This window comes from Rhinoraja longicauda, chromosome 25, assembly GCF_053455715.1.
Source record: "Rhinoraja longicauda isolate Sanriku21f chromosome 25, sRhiLon1.1, whole genome shotgun sequence".
Lineage (NCBI taxonomy): Eukaryota > Metazoa > Chordata > Chondrichthyes > Rajiformes > Arhynchobatidae > Rhinoraja > Rhinoraja longicauda.
In genome coordinates this window covers 25,273,012-25,299,701 of record NC_135977.1, presented here as the reverse complement: position 1 = coordinate 25,299,701, position 26,690 = coordinate 25,273,012, and the positions used below count along the sequence as shown (strand labels likewise).

The following is a 26,690-nucleotide window of genomic DNA, read 5'->3' as shown; positions in this document are numbered from 1 at the left end:
TATTTAAAGCACAGGGTGACAGACAAATCATTGTTTTGACATCTATTACCTGAACCTGTAAAGATTTTAATCACGCAGTGTGCCCGAGATAATTTTTTTTTAGTGATTCCAAATGTTACTGGCTGCTAGCCAAAAAATGTCAGGAATTTATTTGAATGAAGGAGAAAAGCTTTGCGTGTTTGTGGAGTGAATTAACCCTTTGAAGCAAAACATACTGGAGGAGAGTAATTCCTTGTCATGGAACAGAGAGATCCAGGAATGTACATAGTTTCCTGAAAATGACTTCACAGGTAGATGGGGTGGTCAAGAGGGCTTTCGGTTGATTAGCCTTCCTCAGTCAGGGTATTGAGTACAGAAATTGGAATGTTATGTGACGTTTGTACAAGACATTGGTGAGGCCGCACTTAGAGTATTGTGTTCAGTTTTGGTCACCCAGCTACTGGAAGGATGATGTTAAGATGGAAAGAGTGCAGAGAAGATTTATGAGGGTATTACTGGGACTTGAGGGCTATGGACCAAACGGGAGCAAGTGGGACGAGCGTAGTTGGATATCTTGGCTGGCATGGGCAAGTTAGGCCGAACATCCTTGCTGTATGACTCTACAACTACTTTTCAACTTGAATTCAGCTTTCGGAAGGCATATCAATTTCTGATATTTCCGAATGTATGGAGGGGCGAGGTTCTTCCGAAGAAGAGTCCTGACCCGAAATGTCATCTATCCATGTTCACCAGAGATGCTGCCTGACCCGCTGAGTTACTTTGTGTCCTTTTTTTGTAAATCAGCATCTGCAGTTTACTTTCGACTTTAGAGATACAGCACGGAAACAGGTCCTTTGGTTCATGGAGTCCACGCAGGCTAGTGGTCATCCTGTACAAGGGTGAACAAAGGAAGAAAAAAAACCAGATGACTGTGTGTGGCTGGAAGGATCCCACGTGACCACAAGGAAAATGTCCAAACTCCTTAACAGTCAGTAGCAGTCAGGATCACTACAATGGTTCAATAATACTTTATTGTCACATGTCCTGAGGTACGGTACACAGCTGAGTACAAGTATCACTATAGTGTAAGAAGATAACTGCAGATGCTGGTACAAATCGAAGGTATTTATTCACAAAATGCTGGAGTAACTCAGCAGGTCAGGCAGCATCTCAGGAGCAAAGGAAAGAGCGATGTTCAGGGTCGAGACCCTTCTTCAGACTGATGTCGGGGGGGCGGGACAAAGGAAGGATATAGGTGGCCGAGCACTTCAACTCCCCCTCCCATTTCCAGTCTGACCTTTCTGTCATGGGCCTCTTCCACTGCCATAGTGAGTCCCAGCGGAAATTGGAGGAACAGCACCTCATATTTCGCCTGGGCAGCTTGCAGCCCAGTGGTATGAACATTGACTTCTCCAACTTTAGATTGTCCCTCTGTCCCTCTCTTCCCCTCCCCCTTCCCAGATCTCCCACTGTCTCCACCTATATCCTTCCTTTGTCCTGCCCCCCCCGACATCAGTCTGAAGAAGGGTCTCGACCCGAAACGTCGCCCATTCCTTCTCTCCTGAGATGCTGCCTGACCTGCTGAGTTACTCCAGCGTTTTGTGAAATAAATACCTTCGACAAGTATCACTATACATCAGCACTTTAAGCATCTCAGATGCAGTACAAGTTATAATTGTAGTGTACTGAGACAGTATACAAAGTTGCCAAATTGGCACCATTTTCAAGTCCCAGTTGTTGTAAGTGCAGTGTTCTTGACCCGACCATGAAGGCCCGTTGTCCATGCTGCCCATGAAGGGTCGACCTGGCCAAGTTACGGTGGTCACTACAGTTGTGTGAGACTGCACCACAAGGTTTTGTTCCAATATCAATTGATACATTTCAAGCACTGCTGCATCTTTAATATCTATTTTGAGATGTTTCTACCGAAAATTGACTTCAGCAAAAATTTATTTGAGTACCAATTGTAAATGTGGTGGTTCAGCCTTATGAAAATAAGTCTTTCAAGGTGCTTTTATTTCTGAAGTAGCACCTTGTTCTAATTTAAAACTGAGATTATCTGTGGGGAAATCAACTCGATAGTATTGCTAACAGTTCTGTACAAGTGTTTGAATATGTCTTGACATGGTTGAATAATTCAGAGAGGAGTGGTATTGCATTTCAGTACTGTGACTCTACCAGTTTAAGGTGCAGCATCTGCATGAAATCTATTAATCAGGTTCCTCATTCAAGAGATATTAAATCTTTTGTAAAAGGCAAGTAGAGTGACCATCCTCCAGCCTTGAAATGGTGTTCAGGTAATTAAACTTCTCAGGCAGAGGCAATAACAATTATTCCTTTACATTCAGTTCCCTGTCAGGAGAGGTCAAGATTTTCATGTTGTGGAAGTGATTTTAATTAGTGGGGATATTTAATCCTCTGGGTGGGAAAGAACTGCAGACGCTGGTTTAAATTGAAGGTGGACACAAAACGCTGGAGTAACTCAGTGGGACGGGCAGCATCTCTGGAGAGAAGGAATGGGTGACGTTTTGGGTCGAGACCCTTCTTCAGACTCTGGGTATCTGCATGTCTCTGTAGTGTACAGTCCTTCAGAACACAGACCAATAAAGCACAGGAACAGGCCCTTCAGCCCACAATGTTAAACATGAGGTGAAACTAATCTTTCTTTGATCATCGGTGCTGGCTTTGATTTATTATTTTCATACCTTTCATTCATTTGCTCATTGTACCTTTTCATACCTCTAGTTTCCCTCTCCCCTGACTCTCAGCCTGACGAAGGGTCTCGACCCGAAATGCCACCTATTCCGTTTCTCCAGAGCTGCTGCCTGACCCGCTGAGTTACTCCACCATTTTGTGTCTATCTTCCGCGTAAACCGGCATCTGCAGATCCTTCATGCAGGTTAAACTAACGTCATCTGTCTGCATGTGATCCATATCCCTCCATTCCCTGCATAATCCATGTGCCTATCTGAAAGCTCCTCACCAAATCAGGCACTCTCCAAATCCTGTGTTTAAAAAAAAATTGCCACGCACGTCTCCTCTAGTCCTTAGCCCTCTGACCGTAAAGCTATGCCCGCTAGTCCCCATGGTGAAAATGCGAAAGACTAGAGGGCTTAGCTTTGCAGTGAGGGGAGCAAAGTTTAAAGGAGATGTTTGGGGCAAGTTTTTTTCTTACACAGAGAGTGGTGGGTGCCTGGAATGTGCAGTCAGGAGTGGTGGTGAAGGCAGATACAACTGTGGATTTCAGAGGCTTTTGGATTGGCACATGCTTCTGCAGTGAATGGGCTAGCAGAGATTAATTTAATTTGGCATCATGTTCGGCGCAGACATATGGGCTGAAGGACCTGTTCATCTGCTGTTCTGTGTAATTCCGTGATGATGAGTTTTAATTTCCCTTGGTCTAATAATTTTGTATTCTTATTAAAATGTGAAAGTGCATGGCAACACGATATCTTAAAATCTACAATAAATCTGTCAATTATAATCCCTTTTATTAGCCTTTTTGCATGCTATAGTGGGTTTTTAGAATAACCCCAGACAATTGTCTGTAAGATCTGTCCTTTTCCACTGATGTTGAATATTTAGATAGGTGACATTATACATATTGAAATGTCCAATCTGTTTAAAGTTAATTCCTCCCATCTCTCAACATTTGCAAATGTATACACTTTAATATGTTAGCACTTGGCTTTTGACATGATAATCTTTAAAAGCAAGCCTTTTAAAACATTTCAACATGGCCTATTCATTTTTCAACTTTGTTGGCCTTGATGTCTGTTTCTTTTAATCTTGCTATTTATAAACTTTCACCCCTTATGTAGATAGAAGCTGGCTGTAAGAGGCTTTTTGCTCAATTAATTCAACATCTTACGAGGTCTTTGCCAATGTAATAATCTGTGCAAAATAGTGTTTGAATAAGAATTGGTTTGGGGGGGGGATTTGCTTATTAACAAATTGACTTTTTCTAATCTTTATGGAGAGAAACTGATATGATTTTCTATATAAAGCCAACTCCGGAAAAATATATCAGGCATAATTGTGAAGTAGGATTTATCCTGGATCTTTACTGCAGCAAAAAATAAATCTGTAAAAGCGGTCATAAGGATGTTCTATCCCTGGTTCCCCTCTATAATGCAAACGTTAAGTTTAAATGGACAAATGTAATCTTCATACAACGAGAGAAGCATTGATTACAAGACCTTTGCAATGAGATGGTAGTCATTCAAATGAACATATTCAAATGCCATTTAATGCCAAATAGTTAAATGCCATTTGTCTCAATATTTTTGTTTCATTACAGGTTACCTTCCGAACTGTATTCAAGCAGTCGAAGCCATGCTAGCCACTGCTAGCATTGGTGCCATTTGGAGTTCCACTGCACCGGACTTTGGTGTAAATGTAAGTATCATATCATATCATATATATACAGCCGGAAACAGGCCTTTTTGGCCCTCCAAGTCCGTGCCGCCCAACGATCCCCGTACATTAACACTATCCTACACCCACTAGGGACATTTTTTACATTTACCCAGCCAATTAACCTACATACCTGAACGTCTTTGAAGTACTTTGAATATTGTGAAATATTAATAATTGGCTGCAGATATTTGATTATTGACTTCAACATACTAATATTTTGCTCTTGTGAATTGTGTCATGTGATAATGCTTGCTCTGAATCTATTGGTGAAGAGGAGTACTGCATTTCCTTTCACACCATTCTATATGGCTCTGTTAGACACTTTAGAGATACAGCGCGGAAACAGGTCCTTCGGCTCACCATCCGCCCCGGCCAGCGATACCATGTACTCTATCCTACACACCAGGGACAATTTACAATTTTACTGAAGCCAATTAACCTACAAATTTGTACGTCTTTGGAGTGCGTGAGGAAACCGGAGCACCAGGAGAAAACCCAAGCGGTCACGGGGAGAATGTACAAGCTCCATATAGACAGCACCCGTGGTCAGGATTGAACCCGGGTCTCTGACGCTGTAAGGTAGACACTCTACTACTGCGCCAGCTTATTGCAGGATCATAAATGTCAAGGTACCTCCTTCAAGCCACCAGTTAGTGAGCCGAATATGCAGATGCCACAGAATGTAAAACCAACACAGAGCTGTCGTAACAGAAGGGATCCCACCCAAAAGGCCATCTATCCATGTCCTCCAGAGATGCTGCCTGAGCTGCTGGGTTCCTCGGTGAATGTTTTGCCGAACACTTACGCTCAGTCCGCCAAGGCCTATTGATCTCCCGGTTGCTAACCATTTCAACTCCCCTTCCCATTTGCATACTGACCTTTCTGCCTTGGGCTTCCTCCAATGAGACCACACCCAAACTGGAGGAGCAGCACCTCATAATGGGTAGCTTGCAACCCAATGATGTGAACATTGAATTCTCCAATTTTAAGTAACAAACCTACAATAGCCTCTGTCCCTCTCCCCTTTATCCCCCAAGAACCCTCCTCCCTCCCCCCCACCCCCCCCCCAATCATTCCTCTGACGTTTTCAAAATGTGGTTGCAGCATTTTGAATGATGTAGTCAGATGGAAACAAACTATGAGAATATTAATACCGAGGCATGGCTGGAATGGGAACTGAACCAGGCCAGTAAGCATGGGATTGATGGGTGAATGGGACTTGGTGTGACTAGGGATAAGAGCAGAAGCACATTGGATGATTGCACGTTAATGGAGGGTGGAAAATTAAAGTCTGGCAGGGCGGGATTTACGACTGCACGAGCTAGTTAAAAAAAAGGATGATGGCTGATTAATAATTACAGGAGCTCATTAACTCAAAATTGGGAATGTGGTTTTAAAATTGGCTTTGTTTAAGGAAATGGAAGTTAGTCTGTATGTCAGGTATGTAACATTAACATTAACATCCGTGTTGATGATTTGCCTTCATGGTAGATTCATAGAAATGTTTAACATAGTAATGGTCTTTTCATCCATTGTGGAGACTCAAGAGACTGCTGATGTGGAATCTTGGACAAAACATAAAGTTGCTGGAAGAACTCAGTGTGTCAGGCAGCATCTGGGGAGGAATGGACAGAAGAGATTTCGGGTCACGACCCTTCTTCAGAATATTCTTTTCTCAGGTGCTGCCTGACCTGCTGAGTTCCTCCAGCACTTTGTATTTTGTTCCTCCAGCATTTTGTACTTTGTTCTTTTCTCTCATTTTGTCCATGCTGGTCAAAAATATTGTGATTTAGGTTACTTTGGGATTTAGATTTACTTCCCAATTCAGTGGTAGTTTACTGTCACATGTACCGAGGTACAGTAATTTTTTTTGCATTACAGTTCAGTAACAATCTTGCTATACACAGGCACAATCATGCTCCAGGCCAAGAGTGTACTCTGTGGGGCGTTGCACTTCCAGTAGCATATCTGGTATTTTTTTTAATGTGGTGAGATCTTTCAGTTCCATCGCCCTTTCAGGCTCTGAGGTCCAGATCCTCACAACTCGTAGTAAAGTAATTTTCTTTCAAAACCCTCTCTTTAATGTCAGGGTCCTGGCATGAAGTAGCAGGACTGTTCTGATATTAATGGAGCCTCTACAAAACGTGGCCAAGATGTGGCTTGAGGAAGGAAGAGATGATAGCTAGACTGGCAATTTCATTTAAAATTTTTTATTTTAGTTGCTAGTTCAATTTTATTTCACTTTTATTTTGCAACTCCAGCAACCTGTTGCAAACGTTATATTTTCTCTCCTCGGGTATGGCTTTCTCTTTCAAATCTTGTGTCATTAGTCCTCCCCTGGAAATAAAATTTATTGATTTCTCCGTCTTTGCAAACTGCCATTCCATCCCAATCCTAATGTCTCATCATCGTGAACACGGTGCATCCTTTATTTGATGCAAATCCTTGTGGGATCTCGTCCGATCAGTTTTTGCTGCTTAATTATATTTATCCCACTTTCACATCCATTCCCTGCACACTAGGAGCAGTTTTTACAGAGGCCAATTAACTTACAAACTTCCACATCTTTAAGATGTGGGAGGAAACAGGAGGAAACCCATACAGTCACGGGAAGAACGTGCAAACTCCACACAGGCAGCATGCAAGGTCAGGGTTGAGCCCGGGTCTGTGGCGCTGTGATGTAGCGACTACCAGCTGCGCCGCTGTGCTGTCCGGAAGCGTGAAAGAAAAGACTCAAACATTTGCAACCAGAAGTGCTCGGTGGATGACCCATCCCTGCTGCTGTCTGAGATCATCACTGTACCAGATCCAAGTCCAGAGCCGATTCAATTCTCTCCATGTGATATCAAGAAATGCCTGAGCGCTCAGTGCAACCAGGCCTATGGAACCAGCCAACATTCCAGCCAATGTGATGAAGACCTTCATTCTAGCAATAGTCAAGCTGTTCCAGTACAGATACAACATCCACTCAGCAGTGTAGAAAATTGCACAGAGTATGTCCTGGTCACAGAAAGTTGGACAAACCCAATCCAGCAAGTAAACAATCAGTTCGTTCTCAATCATCAGCAAAGCAAAGATAGACACAAAAAGCAGGAGTATCTCAGCGGGTCAGATGGCATCGCTGGAGAAAATGCATAGGTGACGTTTCGGGTCGAGACCCTTCTTGAAACATCACCTATTCCTTTTCTCAAAGTTGCTGTCTGACACGCTGAGTTACTCCAGCTTTTTGTGTCTATCTTCGGTTTAAACCAGCATCTGCAGTTCCTTCCTACACATCCTGCCGTGACTTCTTTGACACATTACAAATAAATACTGTGGTACATCAGCAGAGCAATGTAGGATAATGTGAATCTCAATTTTGGCGCGAAAATTACCTATTTGCTATGAGCAAGTGCAGAGCGCTGGTAGATAGAAGGATCAGGGTATTGACAGGAAAAAAAACTGTAATGGGGAAAAAACAGTGTTCGAAGAAAAAAAATTGTTACATGTAACGTCCCTGCAGCAATCAGACACCATCGTCTCTAAGAACACAGCTGCTATCTTTATCATGAGAGGCCGTTGAAATGGACTATTATTGACTTCACAGATGCTGCCTGTCCTGCTGAATACTTTCAGCATTTTCTGTTTTTGATTATGACAATTACATAGAAGTGCATAGTTGAGGTTACAATCGAATCATCCAGGATTTTATTATATGCCAGTAAAGGCCTGAGGGGCTGAATGGCCCAATCCTGCTCCCGATTAGTGTGTTCTTATCACCGTAGCCGTGATACTTCCCAGTTTGAAAGCCTGCCTTACACCACTCTAATTTATTTCCCGATATGATATCCTGGATATAGTTTGGGGCATTTTCAATCAATGGTTAGGTGCTGTTTTTGAATTCCATCGGTTGATTCTGAGAAATCTTTGTGTTTCATGATTTGACAGTAGTTTAGCAGAGCTACAGAATATCAATGAGGATGGAGTTCCAGAATTGCATGTGTAAGAAGGAACTGCAGATGTTGGTTTACACAAAACGCTGGAGTAACTCAGCGGGTCAAGCAGCATCTCTGGAGAAAAGGAATAGGTGACGTTTCGGGTCGAGATCCTTCATCAGACCTCTATTCACAAAATGCTGGAGTAACTCAGCAGGTCAGGCAGCATCTCGGGAGAGAAGGAATGGGTGACGTTTCGGGTCGAGACCCTTCTTCAGACTGAAGAAGGGTCTCGACCCGAAACGTCACCCATTCCTTCTCTCCCGAGATGCTGCCTGACCTGCTGAGTTACTCCAGCATTTTGTGAATAAATACCTTTGATTTGTACCAGCATCTGCAGTTATTTTCTTATACTTCATCAGACCTCTAGTCAGGGTGTGATGAAAAGGGTCACAACCCAAAACGTCACCTATTCCTATTCCCCAGAGATACTACCTGACCTGCTGAGTTACACCAGCATTTTGTGTCTACCTCCAGAATTGCGTAATCGCTTCTAGTCGCTTTCTCTGCCAACATCATAAACGGACTGTCCATATGCAGTTTTATGTCAAATTCTGAGACATTAGTTGATCATTCATTTTCATCACAGAGATCGAGGGTTCACCACAGTTCCTGAAGTGACTGATGAAGATTGGTGCAACTTAGCCATTCTTTGGGATTTGGCATCATGAGCTTTTAATTAAATGGCCGGATTGGAGACATTAATCCCCAACTTCAGTCATGTTCTTGATGATGATTGCAGTGAAATAATCTTGCATTAATTGAACAGACAATTGAAAACACCAAGGTTTTCACGTTGGATCTGCCCCTCTATACTATTAACAAATGGTCATGGTTGCCTCTAATCTTTATTTTTCCCAAGCCAATCAATAGTTTCTCTCTCCTTTGATTGCCTCGTAATTGTTTGTCTTTGAATCTCTCAATGTTTTTGTGACCTTCTTTGTTGTAGCTCATTTTTCAAAATGATTTGATTGAATTCTCGTGGTTTGTCTGTGCTAATTGCACCCCCAACCTGCCAGTATTTTTTTTGCTGTGTGGAGATTTAATTGAGATCGAAATCAATTTATAATGTTGCCCTGATGTTTTTCTCTGAACTAGCACATGTAATTTGTGTGTGCTCTGATTGTTTAATTGTGAATGTCAGTGCGTTTTGGATATAAATGTTTCCTCTGATAGTTTTGCTCTGGTGTTAAACAATGACATTTAAAATATCAACCTGTACTAAGATGCTGTAAAGAAACCCCATTCGGCCCATCGAGTCTACTCCGTCATTCAATCATGGCTGATCTGCCATTCCCTCTCAACCCCATTCTCTTGCCTTCACCCCATAACCCCTGATACGTGTACTAATCAAGAATCTGTCAATCTCCGCCTTAAAAATATCCATTGACTTGGCCTCCACAGCCTTCTGTGGCAATGAATTCCACAGATACATCCTCTGACTGAATAAATTCCTTCATACCTCCTTTTGTAAAGGTACGTCATTTTATTCTGCTATAGCCTCTGGTCCTAGACTCCCCCATTAGTGGAAACACCCTCTCCACATTCACTCTATCCTGGCCTTTCACTTTTCGGTAAGTCTCAGTGAGGTCACCCCCCCTTCCCCCCCCCCCCTCCCCCCCCCCCCCCCCCCCCCTTCATCCTTCTAAACTCCAGTGAGTACAGGCCCTGTGCCCTCAAACGCTCATCATTTGATCTAAAATTGATACGGTTCATTTGGATTGGAACTATGACTTGGTATTCTGCGTGCATTTTTCCATTAAATCTTGTTTTAACCACATAGCCAGTGCCATCTTCTTTGCTGTCTTGTACTGGGGCAGCAAGACAAAGGCAGCAGGACGCCAATAAAATTAACAAACTCATCAGGAGGCTGGCTCCATCCTGGGGGCGGAGCTGGATTCACGGGAGGTGGTCTTGGAGGGGAGGATGCTCCTCAAACTGTGGAGCATCCTGGACAATCCAGCTCACCCCCTCCATGACACACTGGTCAACCTTCAGCAACAGACTGGTTCCACCAAGATGCAGGACAGAACGCCACAGGAGATCCTTCTTCCTTGTGGCTATCAAACTGTACAACTCCTCCCCCTTCTGTCGTGGGGTAGACTGAGACTGACACCCTTCCCCCCTCCACAAACTTCACAAGCTCCAGTAGTCAGGACCTGGGTCTCTGGCGCTGTAAGTCTACAGCGGCTCTACTGCTATGCCGCTGGTTGGTGTGGACTCGGTGGGCCGAAGGGCCTGTTTCTGTGCTGTATCTCTAAAGTTGAACTAAACTAAACTTGTAAATAATGCCTTAATTTCATCCGACCATACAAGTTAGTTTTGTTATTGATTAAAATAACAACATGCTTTGTAAGATTTACCATGATCAATTTTTCCACAGGGCGTATTAGACAGGATTTCTCAAATCCAACCAAAGTTAATTATTTCAGTAGAAGCGGTTATTTACAATGGCAAAGAGCATGATCACATGGAGAAGCTGCAGAATGTGGTGAAAGGTAATTAGATTTTATTATCTGTTTCTAATTTATTTAAAGAGCCTTTGTGAATTGTCAATGTACACTGGAATTCATATGAATAGTGAAAGGGTTGGATAGAGTGGATGCAGAGAGGATGTTTCCACTAGTGGGAGAGTCTAGCACCAAAGGTCACAGCCTTAGAATTAAAGGATGTTCCTTTAGGAAGGAGATGAGAAGGAATTTCTTTAGTCAGAGGGTGGTGAATCTGTGGAATTCTTTGCCAGAGAAGGCTGTGGAGGCCAAGTCAGTGGATATTTTTAAGGCAGAGATGAATAGATTCTTTATTAGTATTGATGTCAAGGCTTATTGGGCGGCACGGTAGCGCAGCGGTAGAGTTGCTGCTTTACAGCGAATGCAGCGCCGGAGACTCAGGTTCGATCCTGACTACGGGTGCTGCACTGTAAGGAGTTTGTACGTTCTCCCCGTGACCTGCGTGGGTTTTCTCCGAGATCTTCGGTTTCCTCCCACACTCCAAAGACGTACAGGTATGTAGGTTAATTGGCTGGGTAAATGTAAAAATTGTCCCTAGTGGGTGTAGGATGGTGTTAATGTACGGGGATCGCTGGGCGGCACGGACTTGGAGGGCCGAAAAGGCCTGTTTCCGGCTGTATATATATGATATGATGATGATGATAAGGCAGGAGAATGGAGTGAAGAGGGAGAGATAGATCAGCCATGATTGAATGGCATAATTCTGCTCCTCTCACTTATGACGTTATGCGAATTGCAGAACATACAGTATGGAAATGGAGACGTGTCCCAGCTGGTCTGTGTTTAGGCTGTGTCAGACTGTCTTAGTTTAGTTTATTATTATTGTCACGTACCGAGACAGTGAAAACCATTTGTGTTTGCGTGCTCTCCAGTCAGCAGAAAGATTATACATGATTACAATCAAGCCGTACAGATACAGGGTGAAGGGATTAACATTTAGTGCAAGATAGAGTCCAGCGAAGTCCGATTAAACATAGTCCAAAGGTCTCTAATGAGGTAGATGTTGGATCAGGAGCGCTCTGTAGTTGGTGATAGGTTGGTTCATGGGAGGTGGTCTTGGAGGGGAGGATAACATCTGGGAAGAAACTGTCCCTGAACCTGGAGCTGTGCATTTTCACACTTTTGTACCTGTCTCAGGTCATTTCACCTAACACCAGCAACAAATCGTTCTATTCTTTCTGCCAGGCACTTATCAAGCTTATCCTTAAATCCAAGACAAGGCGCTGCAGATGCTGCAATCTTATTTGGAACACAAAGTGGCGGAGTAACTCAGCAGGTTGATGAAGGGTCTCAACCCAAAACTTCATCTATCCATGTCCTCCAGAGATGCTGCCTGATCTACTGAGTTACTCCAGCACTTTGTATTCTTTTCCATTAAATCCATGCTGTTCTCTTCAGCTCTCCTTCTAGTAACCATTTCCAACCACAGATTCTAACCACAAAGTTTCTCCTGAATTAGCTTTGAATTTATGAGTGACAATCTTACATTGATCATCTCCCTAGATATGTCAGCATCCTCTTTAACGCGGATCTCTTCAAACCCATCGTAATATTTATGATCATTAAGAGCCTTCTCTTTGAAGAGGAATAAAAGGTCTAAAAAAAGAATAACTAGAAACATAGAAACATAGAAAATAGGTGCAGGAGGAGGCCATTTGGCCCTTCGAGCCAGCACCACCATTCATTGTGATCATGGCTGATTGGCAACTATTGGCATAATTGATTTTGTTTTGAAGAGTGGCGAAAAATACAGTTTTGCTTCCTTGTACAACTACTTCTCGACTTCAGTGTCAACCTACATACATTGGCTATGATTAGCAAAATAATACCTACCTTTGCTTTCCCAATACATCACTTTATCAGCTCAAACCCTTCAAGAGTAAATAATGTTTGTTTGCCATTTGGCACTCGAGCTACATTGTTCAAATATGGGTCCAGTGAGTTCAATATAAGCAAATATAATAACGTGAACAACTTAAACTGAAGTATTCAGCGGTTAGTTTCTTTCTCTAGGGTATTGGCTTTGGGGAAAGTGGGCAAGACTTGCTTGGTACTAGCATGTGACCTCAGGAGTGTGGATGCATTCCATCTTTGGCCTCATGCACTGCTCCAACAAAGCCCAAACAAGCTCTTTTTGCTTTAAATCGGTGAGTTTGCAGCACTTGGAACTGAACATTGAATTCAACAATTTCAGATAACCAGCCACTCCTGTTTTTTTCCTTCTGTTTTTCCTTCCTCTCCTGTTTTACATTTCCTCCAGATAAATCAGCTGCGACGTCGAAGCCTTCACTCCAGCACTCTTAGTCAGTGCTATTGCCAATTGTGTCAGTCCTTCTCTCTTGGTTTCTACTTATTTATAGACCATTCTCCCAAGCCCACCTCCCACTTTCCCCTGGAAAGTCACCAAATGTTGGGGTAACCCAACGGGGTCATCCCTGGAGAACATGGATAGGTGATGTTTCGGGTCAGAGCCCCTTGAAGGGTACAAACTCGAAACGTCACCTATCCATGTTCTCCAGAATATAATAATACATTTTATTTGTCATATGTAGGTTGGCACAGGGTCAACGGTACAATGAAATGTATTTGACAAGACAACGGGTCACCTCAGCAGTAATATCCCAAGGATAAATAAGATTTTAAAAATGACATTAGTAAGGTAAAAAGACAATATTAAAAATAGGTATGATGTGAAAAGTGTTTATGAGTTCAGAAGCCTGATGGCCTGATGGTAGAAACTGTTCTTAAGTCTGGTGGTACGTGCAGCCATACTCCTGTATCGTCTGCCTGACGGTAACAAGGAGAACAGCCTGCGTGTTGGGTGGCTGTGGTCCTTGGTGATGCTGCGTGCCTTCCGCAGGCACCGCCGGTAGAAGATGTCCCGAATGGCCGGGAGACAGTTGCCAGTGATGTGCTGTGCCGTCTTCACCACTCTCTGTAGTGATTTGTGGCTGTGGGCAGAACAGTTCCCGTACCAGACTGTAATGCAGCTCGTCAGCAGGCTCTCGATGATGCATCTGCTGATGCTGCCTGACCTCGCTGAGTTACTCCAGCACTCTGTGTCTTTCCTTGGTGAACCAGCATCTGCAGTTCCTTGTTTGTCCACCTTTTTCCCCCTTACCCAGCGATCTAAAAACATCACCTATTTTTAACTTTTCCTAGTTTTGTTGAAAAGTCATTGATGTGAAATATTAACTTTATTTCTTGCTTGACCTGATTACTTCCAGTAACATTTTTTATTTTATTTTTAAGATTTCTAGTATGTGCAGATTTTGCTTCTCATTTTGAATATTTTTGGTAGAGAACTGAAGCATTGAAAGCGTTTACTATCTGCAGGATCATTAAACAAGATGTTGAGTGCAATTCCACAAGAGTGGGTCTGTGGTGTGATTTATATCAAGGATTAAATCTTAGCTTGAAAAGCGGCTAAAATATCTCTTGCAACAGGAGTGTATGACAATTTAAACTGCAACATTGCCTATCTGACATTTAATCTGTGGGTGTAAATCACATGTTACACGTTCTGTAATTGAGGAAATAGTTGGACCAATGTGGAAGCAACATTTTGAATTTAGGCACTGGAACTAATGGCATCTGACATAACTTATCTTGCCGACTTTTTAATGAAGATGTATCTCTGAGTTGGTTGAGTCGTTGACTCAGCACTTACAGGTGAAATAATTTCAAAAACATGTTTTAATATTCATTTGATATTATTTTAAAAAAAATGTAATTTAAAATCATCGCTACATGCATCTAAAACTCTCAGCTGCTGCACAGTGCAAATATTAAATTACAATTTAACTTGGTTGGGAGAAAATCATCCATTTGCATTGGGACACATATTGGAATGTCGAGCATCAAGCAAAACAAAACTTTATTACTTTTGTGGGCATGAAAACCTGTTGGGTTTAATTTAATTTTACTTTGTTCTCCAAATAATATGTATGACATGAGGTGAAATGTTCACATCTAGACCTCGATATTAAAAAAATTACGTTTTATTACATAGGGATATTACCAGTTACAGTTGATTTGATAATGCTTGGGTTAAATCATTAAAAAACAATTGCGTTACTTGCATTGCTGAACTTAAATCATCGTTAATCATTGGAAATTTGTAGGTTAATTGGCTTCGGTACCAATTGTAAATTGTCCCTAGTGTGTGGCATAATGCCACTGTACCGGGATCGCTGGTCAGAGTGGACTCAATGGGCTGAAGGGCCTGTTTCCGCATTGTATCTCTAAATGAAACGCAACTAAACTATACATTGTGCGCACCTAATATGTTTGGTCAAAAAGGTGATTGGACTTTACCAGTCCAGGATGACTTGGATGAAAATTCCTCGTCTCAACAAAAGATAATGACGGTCTTCAAGAGACGGATTAAATTTGCCTAACGTACATAAATTAACAATGATCTTGGAGGATTTAGAAGTATTTTTATAATGTTTCTTAGCCTTTTGCCTAATAAATTTGGAAACCCAAAATGAAAACAGACGAGGAAACATCTTAGTTTTAGTTTCAGAGATACAACACGGAAACAGACCCTTTGGCCCACCAAGTCCGTGCCGACCAGCAATCACCCCGTCCACTAACACTATCCTACACACTAGGGACAATTTACAATTTTTCGCGAAGCCAATTAAAGTACAAACCTGTATATCTGTGGAAGACATGACACAAAGGGATTTATGCATTACAGTGGAACTGGCAGGATGACTGGGGTAGGGGTGGGGCAGAGAGAGGGAATACAGGGGTTACAGAGATATCAATATTCATACCACTGGGGTGTAAGCTGCCCAAGTGAAATATGAGGTGCTGTTCCTCCAATGTGTTTGTGGCCTCACTCTGACAATGGAGGAGGCCCAGAACAGAAAGGTCGGCGTGGGAATGGGAAGGGAAAATGAAGAGTGAGATCCCAAACCATTTTCATTGGGCGGCACAGTGGTGCAGCAGTAGAGTTGCTGCCTTACAGTGCCAGAGACCTAGGTTTGACCATGACTATGGGTACTGTCTGTACTGAGCTTGTATGTTCTCCTTGGGACCATGTGGGTTTTCTCCGGGTGCTCCGGTTTCCTCCCACATTCCAAAGACATGCAGGTTTCTAGGATAATTGGCTTGGTTTAACTGTAAATTGTTCCCGGTGTGTGTTGGATCGTGTTAATGTGCGGGGGTCGCTGGTTGGTGCGGACGCGGTGGGCTGAAGGGCCTGTTTCCGCGCTGAATACTCTAACACTAAAAAATCTAAAAACTAAAATTACAGGTGGCACAATAGTGCAGATAGTAGAGCAGCTGCCTCAGGTCCAACAAATTTGGGTTCAATCCAGATGCCTGGTTGTGTCTACGTGGAGTTTGCATGTTCACCACTGCGTCCATGTGGGATTCCTCAGGGTGTTCCAGTTTCTTGCCAAAGTTGATGGGAATGGGGAGGGAGACTACAGTGGGATTAGTGTAAATGAGTGTTTGATGGTCAACCTGCATGTGGTGGGCTGAGGTGCCTGTTTCTGCTCCGATCAATGCCACAGATAGGCACAAAAAGCTGGAGTAACTCAGCGGGACAGGCAGCATCTCTGGAGTGAAGGATTGGGTGACGTTTCGGGTCGAGGCCCTTCTGAAGCTTATTGTGTCTATGGTTTAAACCAGCATCTGCAGTTCCTTCCTGCACACTGATCAATGCTATGACATAACAAGACATAGAAGAGAACAAAGTAATCATGCTCCTCATCAAAATCTTGTTGCTAAAAAAATAAAATGAATAATAAACAGAACAAATAATAAATAAAATAAACAACAAATAATATTGAATGATGATAAATGGATAACTAAATAAATAATAAGTCAGATGAATAATATTATATAAAATAAATAATAAATATTACAATGATAAATAATAAATCATCAGGGTCCTGAATAATAAATAATCATGCTTCCAAATAAAATAATAATATTAAAAATAATAATAAATTACCATGCTTCTAAACAAAATAATAATTTAAAAAATAAAAATAAATGATCATGTTCTACAATAATCATGCAAATAAGTAATTATGCTCCTATGCATCTCTTGCACAATATGATTAAGATTCACTTTTATAGTCAGTTCAGTTTAGTTTACCGAGGTACAGTGAAAAGTGCATCGATCTTCGAAATTTCACATTCTAGAAGTACTGCTGCCAGCACCATTGAAGGAAAAATTTCTCCATTTGTTTTTGATTTATGAGATAAAGCGTGGAAATAGGCCCTTTGGCCCACCAAGTCCGCGCCGACCAGCGATCACCCTGTACACTAGCATTATCCTACACACACTGGGGACAATTTTACAATGACTGAATTGCCAAAGCTGATTAACTTAGAAACCTGCACATCTTTGGAGTGTGGGAGGAAACCAGAGCTCCCAGAGAAAACCCAAGCAGTCACAGGTAGAACGTACAAACTCTGTGCAGACAGCACCCGAGGACAGGATCGAACCTGTGTCTCTGGTGCTGTAAGGCAGCAACACACTGTGGCCAAAATGTGATATCATTGTACTTGATCATGCTTAGTGTGATTTGCGTCTCACGTCGATCCCTTAGCTGCAACCTTGGTGACAATGGTTGCCTTTCTGTCATGGCTGCTGTACAGAGCGGAAAAGTCTGCAGGTGGCTGTTTGTCTGCTTGCATTTGGTCTCCAGCTCTTGTCTGACTTACGTTCTGAACACAGAGCACGGATGTCAGAATGCATTGACTTGCACATTACAGGTAGTCGGTGATTTTCTATGGAAGCATTGGTTGATGACCTGAATTTTGTGCTCTCTCAATTGTGGTGTTCAAATAGATCAAAGTGACTTTCTTATTTGCTCCTGCAGGTTTGCCCGACTTGGAGAAGGTAGTAATAATGCCGTATGTCAAAGCAAAAGAGGCCGTGGACTTGTCTAGGATACCAAACAGGTGAAAACCTCTGAATAATGCACTTGACTATACGTGATTATGATCAAGCCGTCTGCAGTGTACAGATACTGTATCTGCATCAGCCACTTAATTCCATATGTCCTCAGTCCTCTGTGTGGAAAAAGTTGCCCCCAGTTCTTGATTCCCCAACGCCAGGAAAAAGTCCGTGTGTATTCACCCTGTCTATTAAGCGGCTCATAATTTTAAACTACCTCTAAGATCACCCCACTGCTTCCTGTGCTGCAAGGAATAAAGTCCCAGACTGCCCAATCTCTCACCATAACTCAGTCCCTCGAGTCCTGGCAACATCCTCTTACATCTTTTATGCACATTTTCCAGCTTAATGGCATCATTCCTATATCCATTATGCCAACATGAAGGTGCCACGGACGTCATTCTTGACAGCAGTTCCTGCTTTTCTTTCCTTAGAAAGTCCAAACCACCACGATAGCTGCTCGAGGTGAATAATGCCCTTCCTATTAAATCATGCCTGAGCCATTCCAGATTCTGAACCCAAGTGACACGTTGGCAATTGCTGTCGTGAGGTGGCAGGAGGTGGAGGAGACAGGTGCACACTTTGATCATCTTTTGGCCTACTGCTTAGTTTTAGCTTATTATTATTACTGTCACATGTACCGAGGTTCAGTGAAACACTTTTTTGACACTTGCTATCCAGTTAGTGAAAAGACTACATGATCACAATCAAGTCATCCACAGTGTACAGCTGTACGATAAAGGGTACAACGTTTAGTGCAAGATAAAGTCCAGTAAAATCCGATTAAAGATAGTTTGAAGGTCTCTAGTGAGATAAATGGGAAGTCAGTACCGCCCTCTAGTTGGTGAGAAGGTGGTTCAGTTGCCCGATAACAGCTGGGAAGAAATTGTCCCTGAATCTGGATGTGTGCGTTTTCACGCATCTGTACCTCTTACCTGATGGGAGAGGGGAGAAGAGGGAGTGACCGGGGGTGTGACCCATCCTTGACTATGTTGCTGGCTTTGCCGAGGCAGCGTGAAGTGTAGATGGAATCAATGGAAGGGAAGTTGGTTTGTGTGATGGTCAGGTCCACGACTCTCCAATTTCGTGCGGTCTTGGGTGGAGCAGTTCCCAAACCATGCTGCGATGCATCCTGATGCCTATGTTATGTGCCACGGCTCAAGCAAGGCCCTATTGTAATGGGCACACTGGTGCTTAGTAGTGCAGACCAAACTTGGAACAAACTTGTGCATGTGCCCACACAACATCAACTCAATAGTCTGAGGAAAGTCTAGTCTTCCTAACACCTCCATGGATCATAGATCATTCGTTTGCTACTGCTTTCAAAGTTTTCCAGTTAATGTTTTGCCAGAACATTCATAGCTCATTAGAAATTATTTCAAATGCAGATAATAATTTCAACCTTCACCTGTATAGCCAAACTGGAGATAACTAGATTCCTACTGAAATGCCTGAACTACTTTGGTTGCCTTAAGCTGCCAGGGTTTCAGCCTAAGGGACAAATGGTAATTTATTGCAATTGTTTGTTTAATGTAATTCAAAAAAATATTTGCAGAATGATTGTACTGACTTGTATCACAATTAAAATTCTGGCATGCATCCTATAATTTTATATTGTATTATTTTACCTGTATATAAAAAAAGTTACAACATCTTGGATGAGAGAGAAACTCTTGATTAAACATACATGAGATATTGTTTATAAATGATTAAATTGAACATTTAAATTCCGAATTCTGCCATAAAAAGTGACCTGGTTTCTAGGCCCAAGTATTAACATTGTTTTATTAGTGTGACTGACCATACTGCAAACTTTTTAAAGATCTATTATTTTGTGCACTCAGCAGTTTAGTTGATATGTTATTTGAAAATTAATAAAAACACTATATAGGATGTATGAGGTGGAATTTGTTATTGTTCTTCTGTAATAATATCTTTCTCAGCACTTTTTCCTCTCCTCAAATTCATTTGTTTACTACCCAAGAATAGTGTTTTTTTAAAAACTAAAAAGCTTTGAGCTTTCTCACCCATCCCACCACAATCAGTCCAAAGAAGGGTCCCAATCCAAAACCTCACTAATTCATGTTCTCCAGAGATGCTGGCTGACCCGCTGAGTTACTCCAGTTACTCTATGTCTTGTTCATTATTGAGGCATAATTCCATGGTGATAAAATCGCCCTACATGTTGCTCTTAGATGAATAGACAATAGACAATAGGTGCAGGAGTAGGCCATTCGGCCCTTCGAGCCAGCACCACCATTCAATGTGATCATAGCTGATCATTCTCAATCAGTACCCCGTTCCTGCCTTCTCCCCATACCCCCTGACTCCGCTATCCTTAAGAGCTCTATCTAGCTCTCTCTTGAATAATAATAATAATAATAATTCATTTATTTTATTTAGCGCCTTATCGCATGCTCAAAGCGCTTTACAAAAACAATTAACATAGAAACAAACAGACAAACTATCCTGACGGAAAAGCGGCGAATACACAACGCCAGCGTCCTCTCACGTCAGGGTCCGGCAGTAGACATTAAAAAGCACAAGACACACAGATATAATTTTTTACACAAACAGCCATCACAGTGATTGCTCTAGGCATACCCTCACTGTGATGGAAGGCAAAGTCTTATCTCCTCCTCATTCTTCTCCCGTGGTGCCACGAGGTGATCGAGGCTCCCAACTTTTTGAAGCCCCCACCGGGCGATGGAAAGTCCCAGGGCCGAGCCGAGCAGGCCGATGAAAGTCCTGAGCCCCCACCGGGCGATGGAAAGTGCTGCGGCCGAGCCGAGCAGGCCGATGAATGCATTCAGAGAATTGGCCTCCACTGCCTTCTGAAGGCACATAACTAATATGAACCATAATGTAGGACACAAAGTGCTGGAGTAACTCAGCAGGTCAGGCTGCATCCCCAGAGAACATGGGTAGGGTCTGGACCATAATGTATCTCAGGTTAGATTCAGAGTATTCTTTTAATTTTTTTTGAAGCAAAGTCAAAGTGCCGCTCAAAACCCTGTTCAAAAAGCTGTTATTCTGGGTCACCTTTCCTCTGGCTGGCTGTGCATTATCCTTGCACTCTGATCGAGGACCAGCAGGTCACAGCAACTCCCTGGGATAACTTTGGAGAGGTGACAAGTGCAGCCTTCCAAGCCTATATCTTGATTCTGCTGTGTGTGGAACATGCTTATTCGTGCACCTTCCAGTGCTGCCACCCAGTGGATGTGCCCAGTCCTTTCCTGAAGTGATGTCACAAAGATGCCGACACTGCACTATCCACCTATCACTCGCCAGGCGTTCTGCTCTCCTCTCTTCCAGCTTTCTCCCCCCTCCCATCACAATCAGTCTGACGATGGGTCCAAACCCCAAACCACACTAATTCATCTTCTCCAAAGATGCCGCCTGACCCTCTGAGTTTACTTTTTGTAAACAGCATCTGTAGTTCCTTGCGACTCCATTTTATTGCACAGCCTTGCCTCAGCAACAATCTACTATGGACTTTGAATAAGTTACACTAGATTATACTATTGTGGTCTGATAACTTATTGTTTTATAGATTATTGTCTATCTATTTGTTGCGTTGGGCGTAAAGTGGCTTTACACCCACAGCACGTAAGAATTTCCTTGTGTAGCAAGAAACTGCAGGTGTTGGTTTACACCATAGATAGACACAAAATGCTGGAGTAACTCAGCGGGTTAGGCAGCATCTCTGAAGAAAAGGAATAGATGACGTTTTGGGTCAAGCCCTGTCTTCAGACATAACTGAGAGAAAAAGGGTCACGACCCGAAACAGAACCCAGGAATTTCAAGATTCAAGATTCAATTTATTGTCACATGTACCAATTAAGGTACAGCGAAATTTGAGTCACCATGAATTTCCTTGTCCTCTTCCCGGTGACACATGACGATTAAACACTCTTGACTCTTGAAATCTCCACGAGTAAAATATTCATAGTGACATCGACAACCTTGCTCATGTAATCTTTTTGATCATTTATTTTGATCAGGTCTTTTTATTTGAGACTTTTTGATGCGTTGTCTTTCTCACTTTGTGCGTATGTTTTTACAGCGTGTTTCTGGACGAGTTCCTTGCCACGGGGAAGGAGGGAGACCACGGGCCGCAGCTTGAGTTTGAGCAGCTGCCGTTTAATCATCCGCTTTTCATTATGTACTCCTCTGGCACAACTGGGGCCCCAAAATGCATGGTGCATTCAGCTGGGGTAGGTACCCTCTGTGACAAATGCTTTGAGAACTGTTTCATTGTATTTACCTAAAGTGTTTAGTTTTAGTTTTAGTTTAGTTATACAGCGTGGCACCACGGTGTCCACGTCGACTAATGGTCGCCCATACACCCGTTCTACCCGACACACTGGGGACAATTTACAGAAGCCAATTAACCCAGAAACCCGCACGTCTTTGGGATGTGGGAGGAAACCAGAGCACCTGTGCGGTCACAGGGAGAACGTACAAACTCCAAACAGACAGCACCCGTAGTCAGGATCGAACCCGGATCTCTGGCGCTGTAAGGCATTAATACCGCTGCGCCACCATGCCGCCCTGAGGTGGTTAAGAAGGCATACGGTATGCCTGCATTGATTGATCGGGGCATTGAGGATAAGAGTCATATTGCACCTTTATGAGATTTTGATTAGAACGCATTTGGAGTAGTGCAAGCAGTTATAGACAATAGACAATGGGTGCAGGAGTAGGCCATTCGGCAGAGCATTCCACTCCATTACAGGAAGGATATGAATACTCTGGAGAGGGTGAAGAAGAGGTTTACCAGATGCTACCTGGAATAGTGGGAAGACACAAAAAGGCGGAGTAACAGCGGCTCAGGCATCATCTCTGGAGAACATGGAGAGGTGAAGCTTTGGGCCAGGACCCTTCTTCGGACTGGATGAGAGGGTATTAGCTACAGGGAGAGGCTGGACAGACTTGGATTGTTTTCTGTGGCATGCCAGAGGTTGCGGGGAGACCTGATAGAAGTATATAAAATTATGAGGCACGAATACGGTAGACGGTTAGAATCTTTTTCCCGGGATGGATACGTCAAAGAAAAGAAGATAGCTTCAAGGTAATTAGGACAAAGTTTAAAGGGGATTTGTGGGGCATGCTTTTGTTTTGCACTGAGGGTGGAGGGTGCGTGGAACAGCGGTGGTGGTGAAGGCTGGTACGATAGTGGCGTTTAAGAAACTTTAAGATAGGCACATGAATATGCAAGAAATGGAGGGATATGGATCACTTGCAGACAGAGGAGATTAGTTTGACATCATGTTCTGCGTAGACATTATAGGTCAAATGGGTCTGTTCCTGTACTGATGCTGCCTTTCCCGCTGAGTTACTCCAGCATTTTGAGTCCATCTTCGGTTTAAACTAGCACCTGCAGTTCCTTCAACTGTACTGTGCTTGCATTTTCTGTGTGTTATTATGTTGCCTTGAGCTTGCATTTACTAAGGTTTTAAAAACTGCTTTGACTTTTATTTCCCTGCCGATTCTATACTGAGCATTATATTCCTCCTTCCACTCAATAGGTTTTAAATCACCTTTTATTGCCAATTTAAAGGTGTGTTCTCAAACATTGGTTAACAGCTGAACATCACAGCTGCTTCCAACCTGAAGTTACCTATAAGCAGTGCCGTAGGACATCTGTTAGTAATAACTCACGCAACTGTTTTTAAAACATAAGCAAGCTCATAAAATGTGCCCAGCTAATGAAGCTCATCATAAAAAAGGTGTAAAGGAAAAATTACATTTGCATGAGAAATAATTAAAACTCTATAATGAAATTGCCCTTTTCCTGCAAGAATTCCTGTCAAAAGTTAATTGATGTTTCAATTTTTGAATTTAATTTTGGATGCATGCATTTGGCAAAATCTTAAATGCTTTCATTAGGAATGCACAATATAAAATAAACAATGATTACAGGATTGATAATCCAGCCACATTCTATTCATTTGTGACGCTTAGTTCAATCAAATCAGCATTATTCAAAAGGATTTTTGCGTACTATATTTAGCGGTGCTACTAATTCACTTATCAATTTTTTTGAAAAAAAACCCCATGATTGTTTACCATTAGATATGTTCATAAAGTTATGAGTGACAGGAGCAGAATTAGGCCATTTGGCCCATCAAGTCTGTGCCGCCATTCAATCATGGCTGATCTATCTTCCCCAACCTTAACCCCATTCTCCTGCCTTCACCCCTGACACCTGTACTAAAATATGATGCTATAGACTTTTACTATTGCCAGTTTTAAAAAGATTGTTTGAAATCTACGTCGTGGAATCAGGTCCTTTGGCCCACCGAGTCCATGCCAACCATCGAATATTCATCCACAGGTTCTATGTCACTTCACTTTGGCAGAGGCCAAGTAACCTGCAAACCTACAGGTCTTTGAGATATGGGGGGAAACCGGAGGAAACCCACGCGGTCACAGTGAGAACGTGCAAACCCCACATATTCAGCACCCGAGGTCAGGATGGGACCCAGGTCTTTGGCTCTGTGAGGCAGTTCTACCCGCAGCTTTTAAATATAACGGAGCACTTTTTTTTTAAGTCTGTCTGATTTATGGTGCCAATATGATTATAAAAAGCAGTTCAGAAATGTAATTTCGACTTTAAAATATTGCTTTTAAATTATAATTTATTTGCATTTATAATTTCTCAGTCTTTGAGCAATAAACGGAGAAACAGATTTTACAAACATCATCATAATTCCATATGTTCTGAGTAACGTGCAGTAAATGTTCTGATTAGATAATTATCTTAAAAAAAATCGCAGGATGTAATTAGAACATAATTCTTCAGACTGCAAAGAAAAGCTAGATAATTAAATTATTTGAATTATTATGTTTTGCCAAACATCAGCAAGTAATTTTTTTCCAGAAGAAATTTTATTCACTAGAAACAGAAGATTTATCTTGTATTGACTGATAATGGAAGTGATAATGTGTATTGAAGTCCCCCAAAAACCTGTGTTTTTTGAGAAATATTTTTATTATTTACAAACCTTATTATTTATAATTTCTACTTGACTTGAGAAACAATGTTGGGAGAAATGAATTGTCTGGACCTGAATATCATGGTCGATTGCATGGATTCAGAGTTGTTGGGGGAGCCTTTGTGTTTATTTTAGTTTGCATATACAGCGAGGACACAGGCTCTTCGGCCCATTGAGTCCGTCCGCGCCGACCAATGATCACCCAAACTAGGGACAATTTACAGAAGCCAATTAACCTGCAAATCCACACGTCTTTGGAATGTGGGAGGAAACCGGAGCACCCGAAGAAAGCCCACGTGGTCAGCCAGTCCCTTCACACTGACATCTGAGATACTTCACACAATCTCCACCACTTCAATGACTCCCATTCCATGGCCCCCACCACTCTCCTTTTCCATGGATGTCCAGTCCCGTTCCCAAACGCCCACAGGCTGCCCACGGCTTCCTCCACTGCCATGGTGAGGCCATGCAAATACTTAAAGAACTGCACCTCATATTCCAATTGGGTAGCCTACAACCCGATGGCATGAACATTTAATTCTCCATTTAGACAATAGACAATAGACAATAGGTGCAGGAGTAGGCCATTCAGCCCTTCGAGCCAGCACCGCCATTCAATGCGATCATGGCTGATCACTATCAATCAGTACCCCGTTCCTGCCTTCTCCCCATACCCCCTCACTCCGCTATTCTTAAGAGCTCTATCCAGCTCTCTCTTGAAAGCATCCAACGAACTGGCCTCCACTGCCTTCTGAGGCAGAGAATTCCACACCTTCACCACCCTCTGACTGAAAAAGTTCTTCCTCATCTCCGTTCTAAATGGCCTACCCCTTATTCTCAAACTGTGGCCCCTTGTTCTGGACTCCCCCAACATTGGGAACATGTTATCTGCCTCTAATGTGTCCAATCCCCTAATTATCTTATATGTTTCAATAAGATCCCCCCTCATCCTTCTAAATTCCAGTGTATACAAGCCCAATCGCTCCAGCCTTTCAACATACGACAGTCCCGCCATTCCGGGAATTAATCTAGTGAACCTACGCTGCACGCCCTCCATAGCAAGAATATCCTTCCTCAAATTTGGAGACCAAAACTGCACACAGTACTCCAGGTGCGGTCTCACCAGGGCCCGGTACAACTGTAGAAGGACCTCTTTGCTCCTATACTCAACTCCTCTTGTTACGAAGGCCAACATTCCATTGGCTTTCTTCACTGCCTGCTGAACCTGCATGCTTCCTTTCATTGACTGATGCACTAGGACACCCAGATCTCGTTGAACTCCCCCTCCTCCTAACTTGACACCATTCAGATAATAATCTGCCTTTCTATTCTTACTTCCAAAGTGAATAACCTCACACTTATCTACATTAAACTGCATCTGCCATGTATCCGCCCACTCACACAACCTGTCCAGGTCACCCTGCAGCCTTATTGCATCTTCCTCACAATTCACACTACCCCCCAACTTAGTATCATCTGCAAATTTGCTAATGGTACTTTTAATCCCTTCGTCTAAGTCATTAATGTATAATGTAATGTAAACAACCCTCATCTACCCCACTTCTCCACTTATCACCTGCAGCCTTGGTCACTATCTCCACCCATCCCTCCCTTTCTTGCCCCCACTTTAATCAGTTAGTTTATTGTTACGTGTACCGAGGTACAGTGAAAAGCTTTTGTTGCGTGCTAACCAGTCAGCGGAAAGACAATACATGATTACAGTCGAGCCATCCACAGCGTGCAGATAAATGTAATAACGTTTAAAGTACTAAATGTTGCTGTTGGAGTAGAGGTTTGAAAGAGTGGAACGATTGCAATGCGTGATTGCTGATCCCCCTCTGGGACTAGCACGCAGAGAGTCGCCATCTTGCAGGATGTCCCT

At 42.6% G+C, this 26,690-nt stretch overlaps 1 protein-coding gene across 1 annotated transcript in view; it reads left to right on the top strand.

Annotated features, from left to right (window-relative positions):
* Nucleotides 1-26,690, top strand: part of aacs (acetoacetyl-CoA synthetase) — a 128,410-nt gene that overhangs the window by 38,248 nt on the left and 63,472 nt on the right. Inside the window, exons 5-8 of the mRNA XM_078421702.1 lie at nt 4,280-4,377; nt 10,756-10,870; nt 17,731-17,812; nt 21,874-22,024. Coding sequence (XP_078277828.1) covers nt 4,280-4,377; nt 10,756-10,870; nt 17,731-17,812; nt 21,874-22,024 — 446 coding nt within the window. The remainder of the gene's footprint in view (nt 1-4,279; nt 4,378-10,755; nt 10,871-17,730; nt 17,813-21,873; nt 22,025-26,690) is intronic.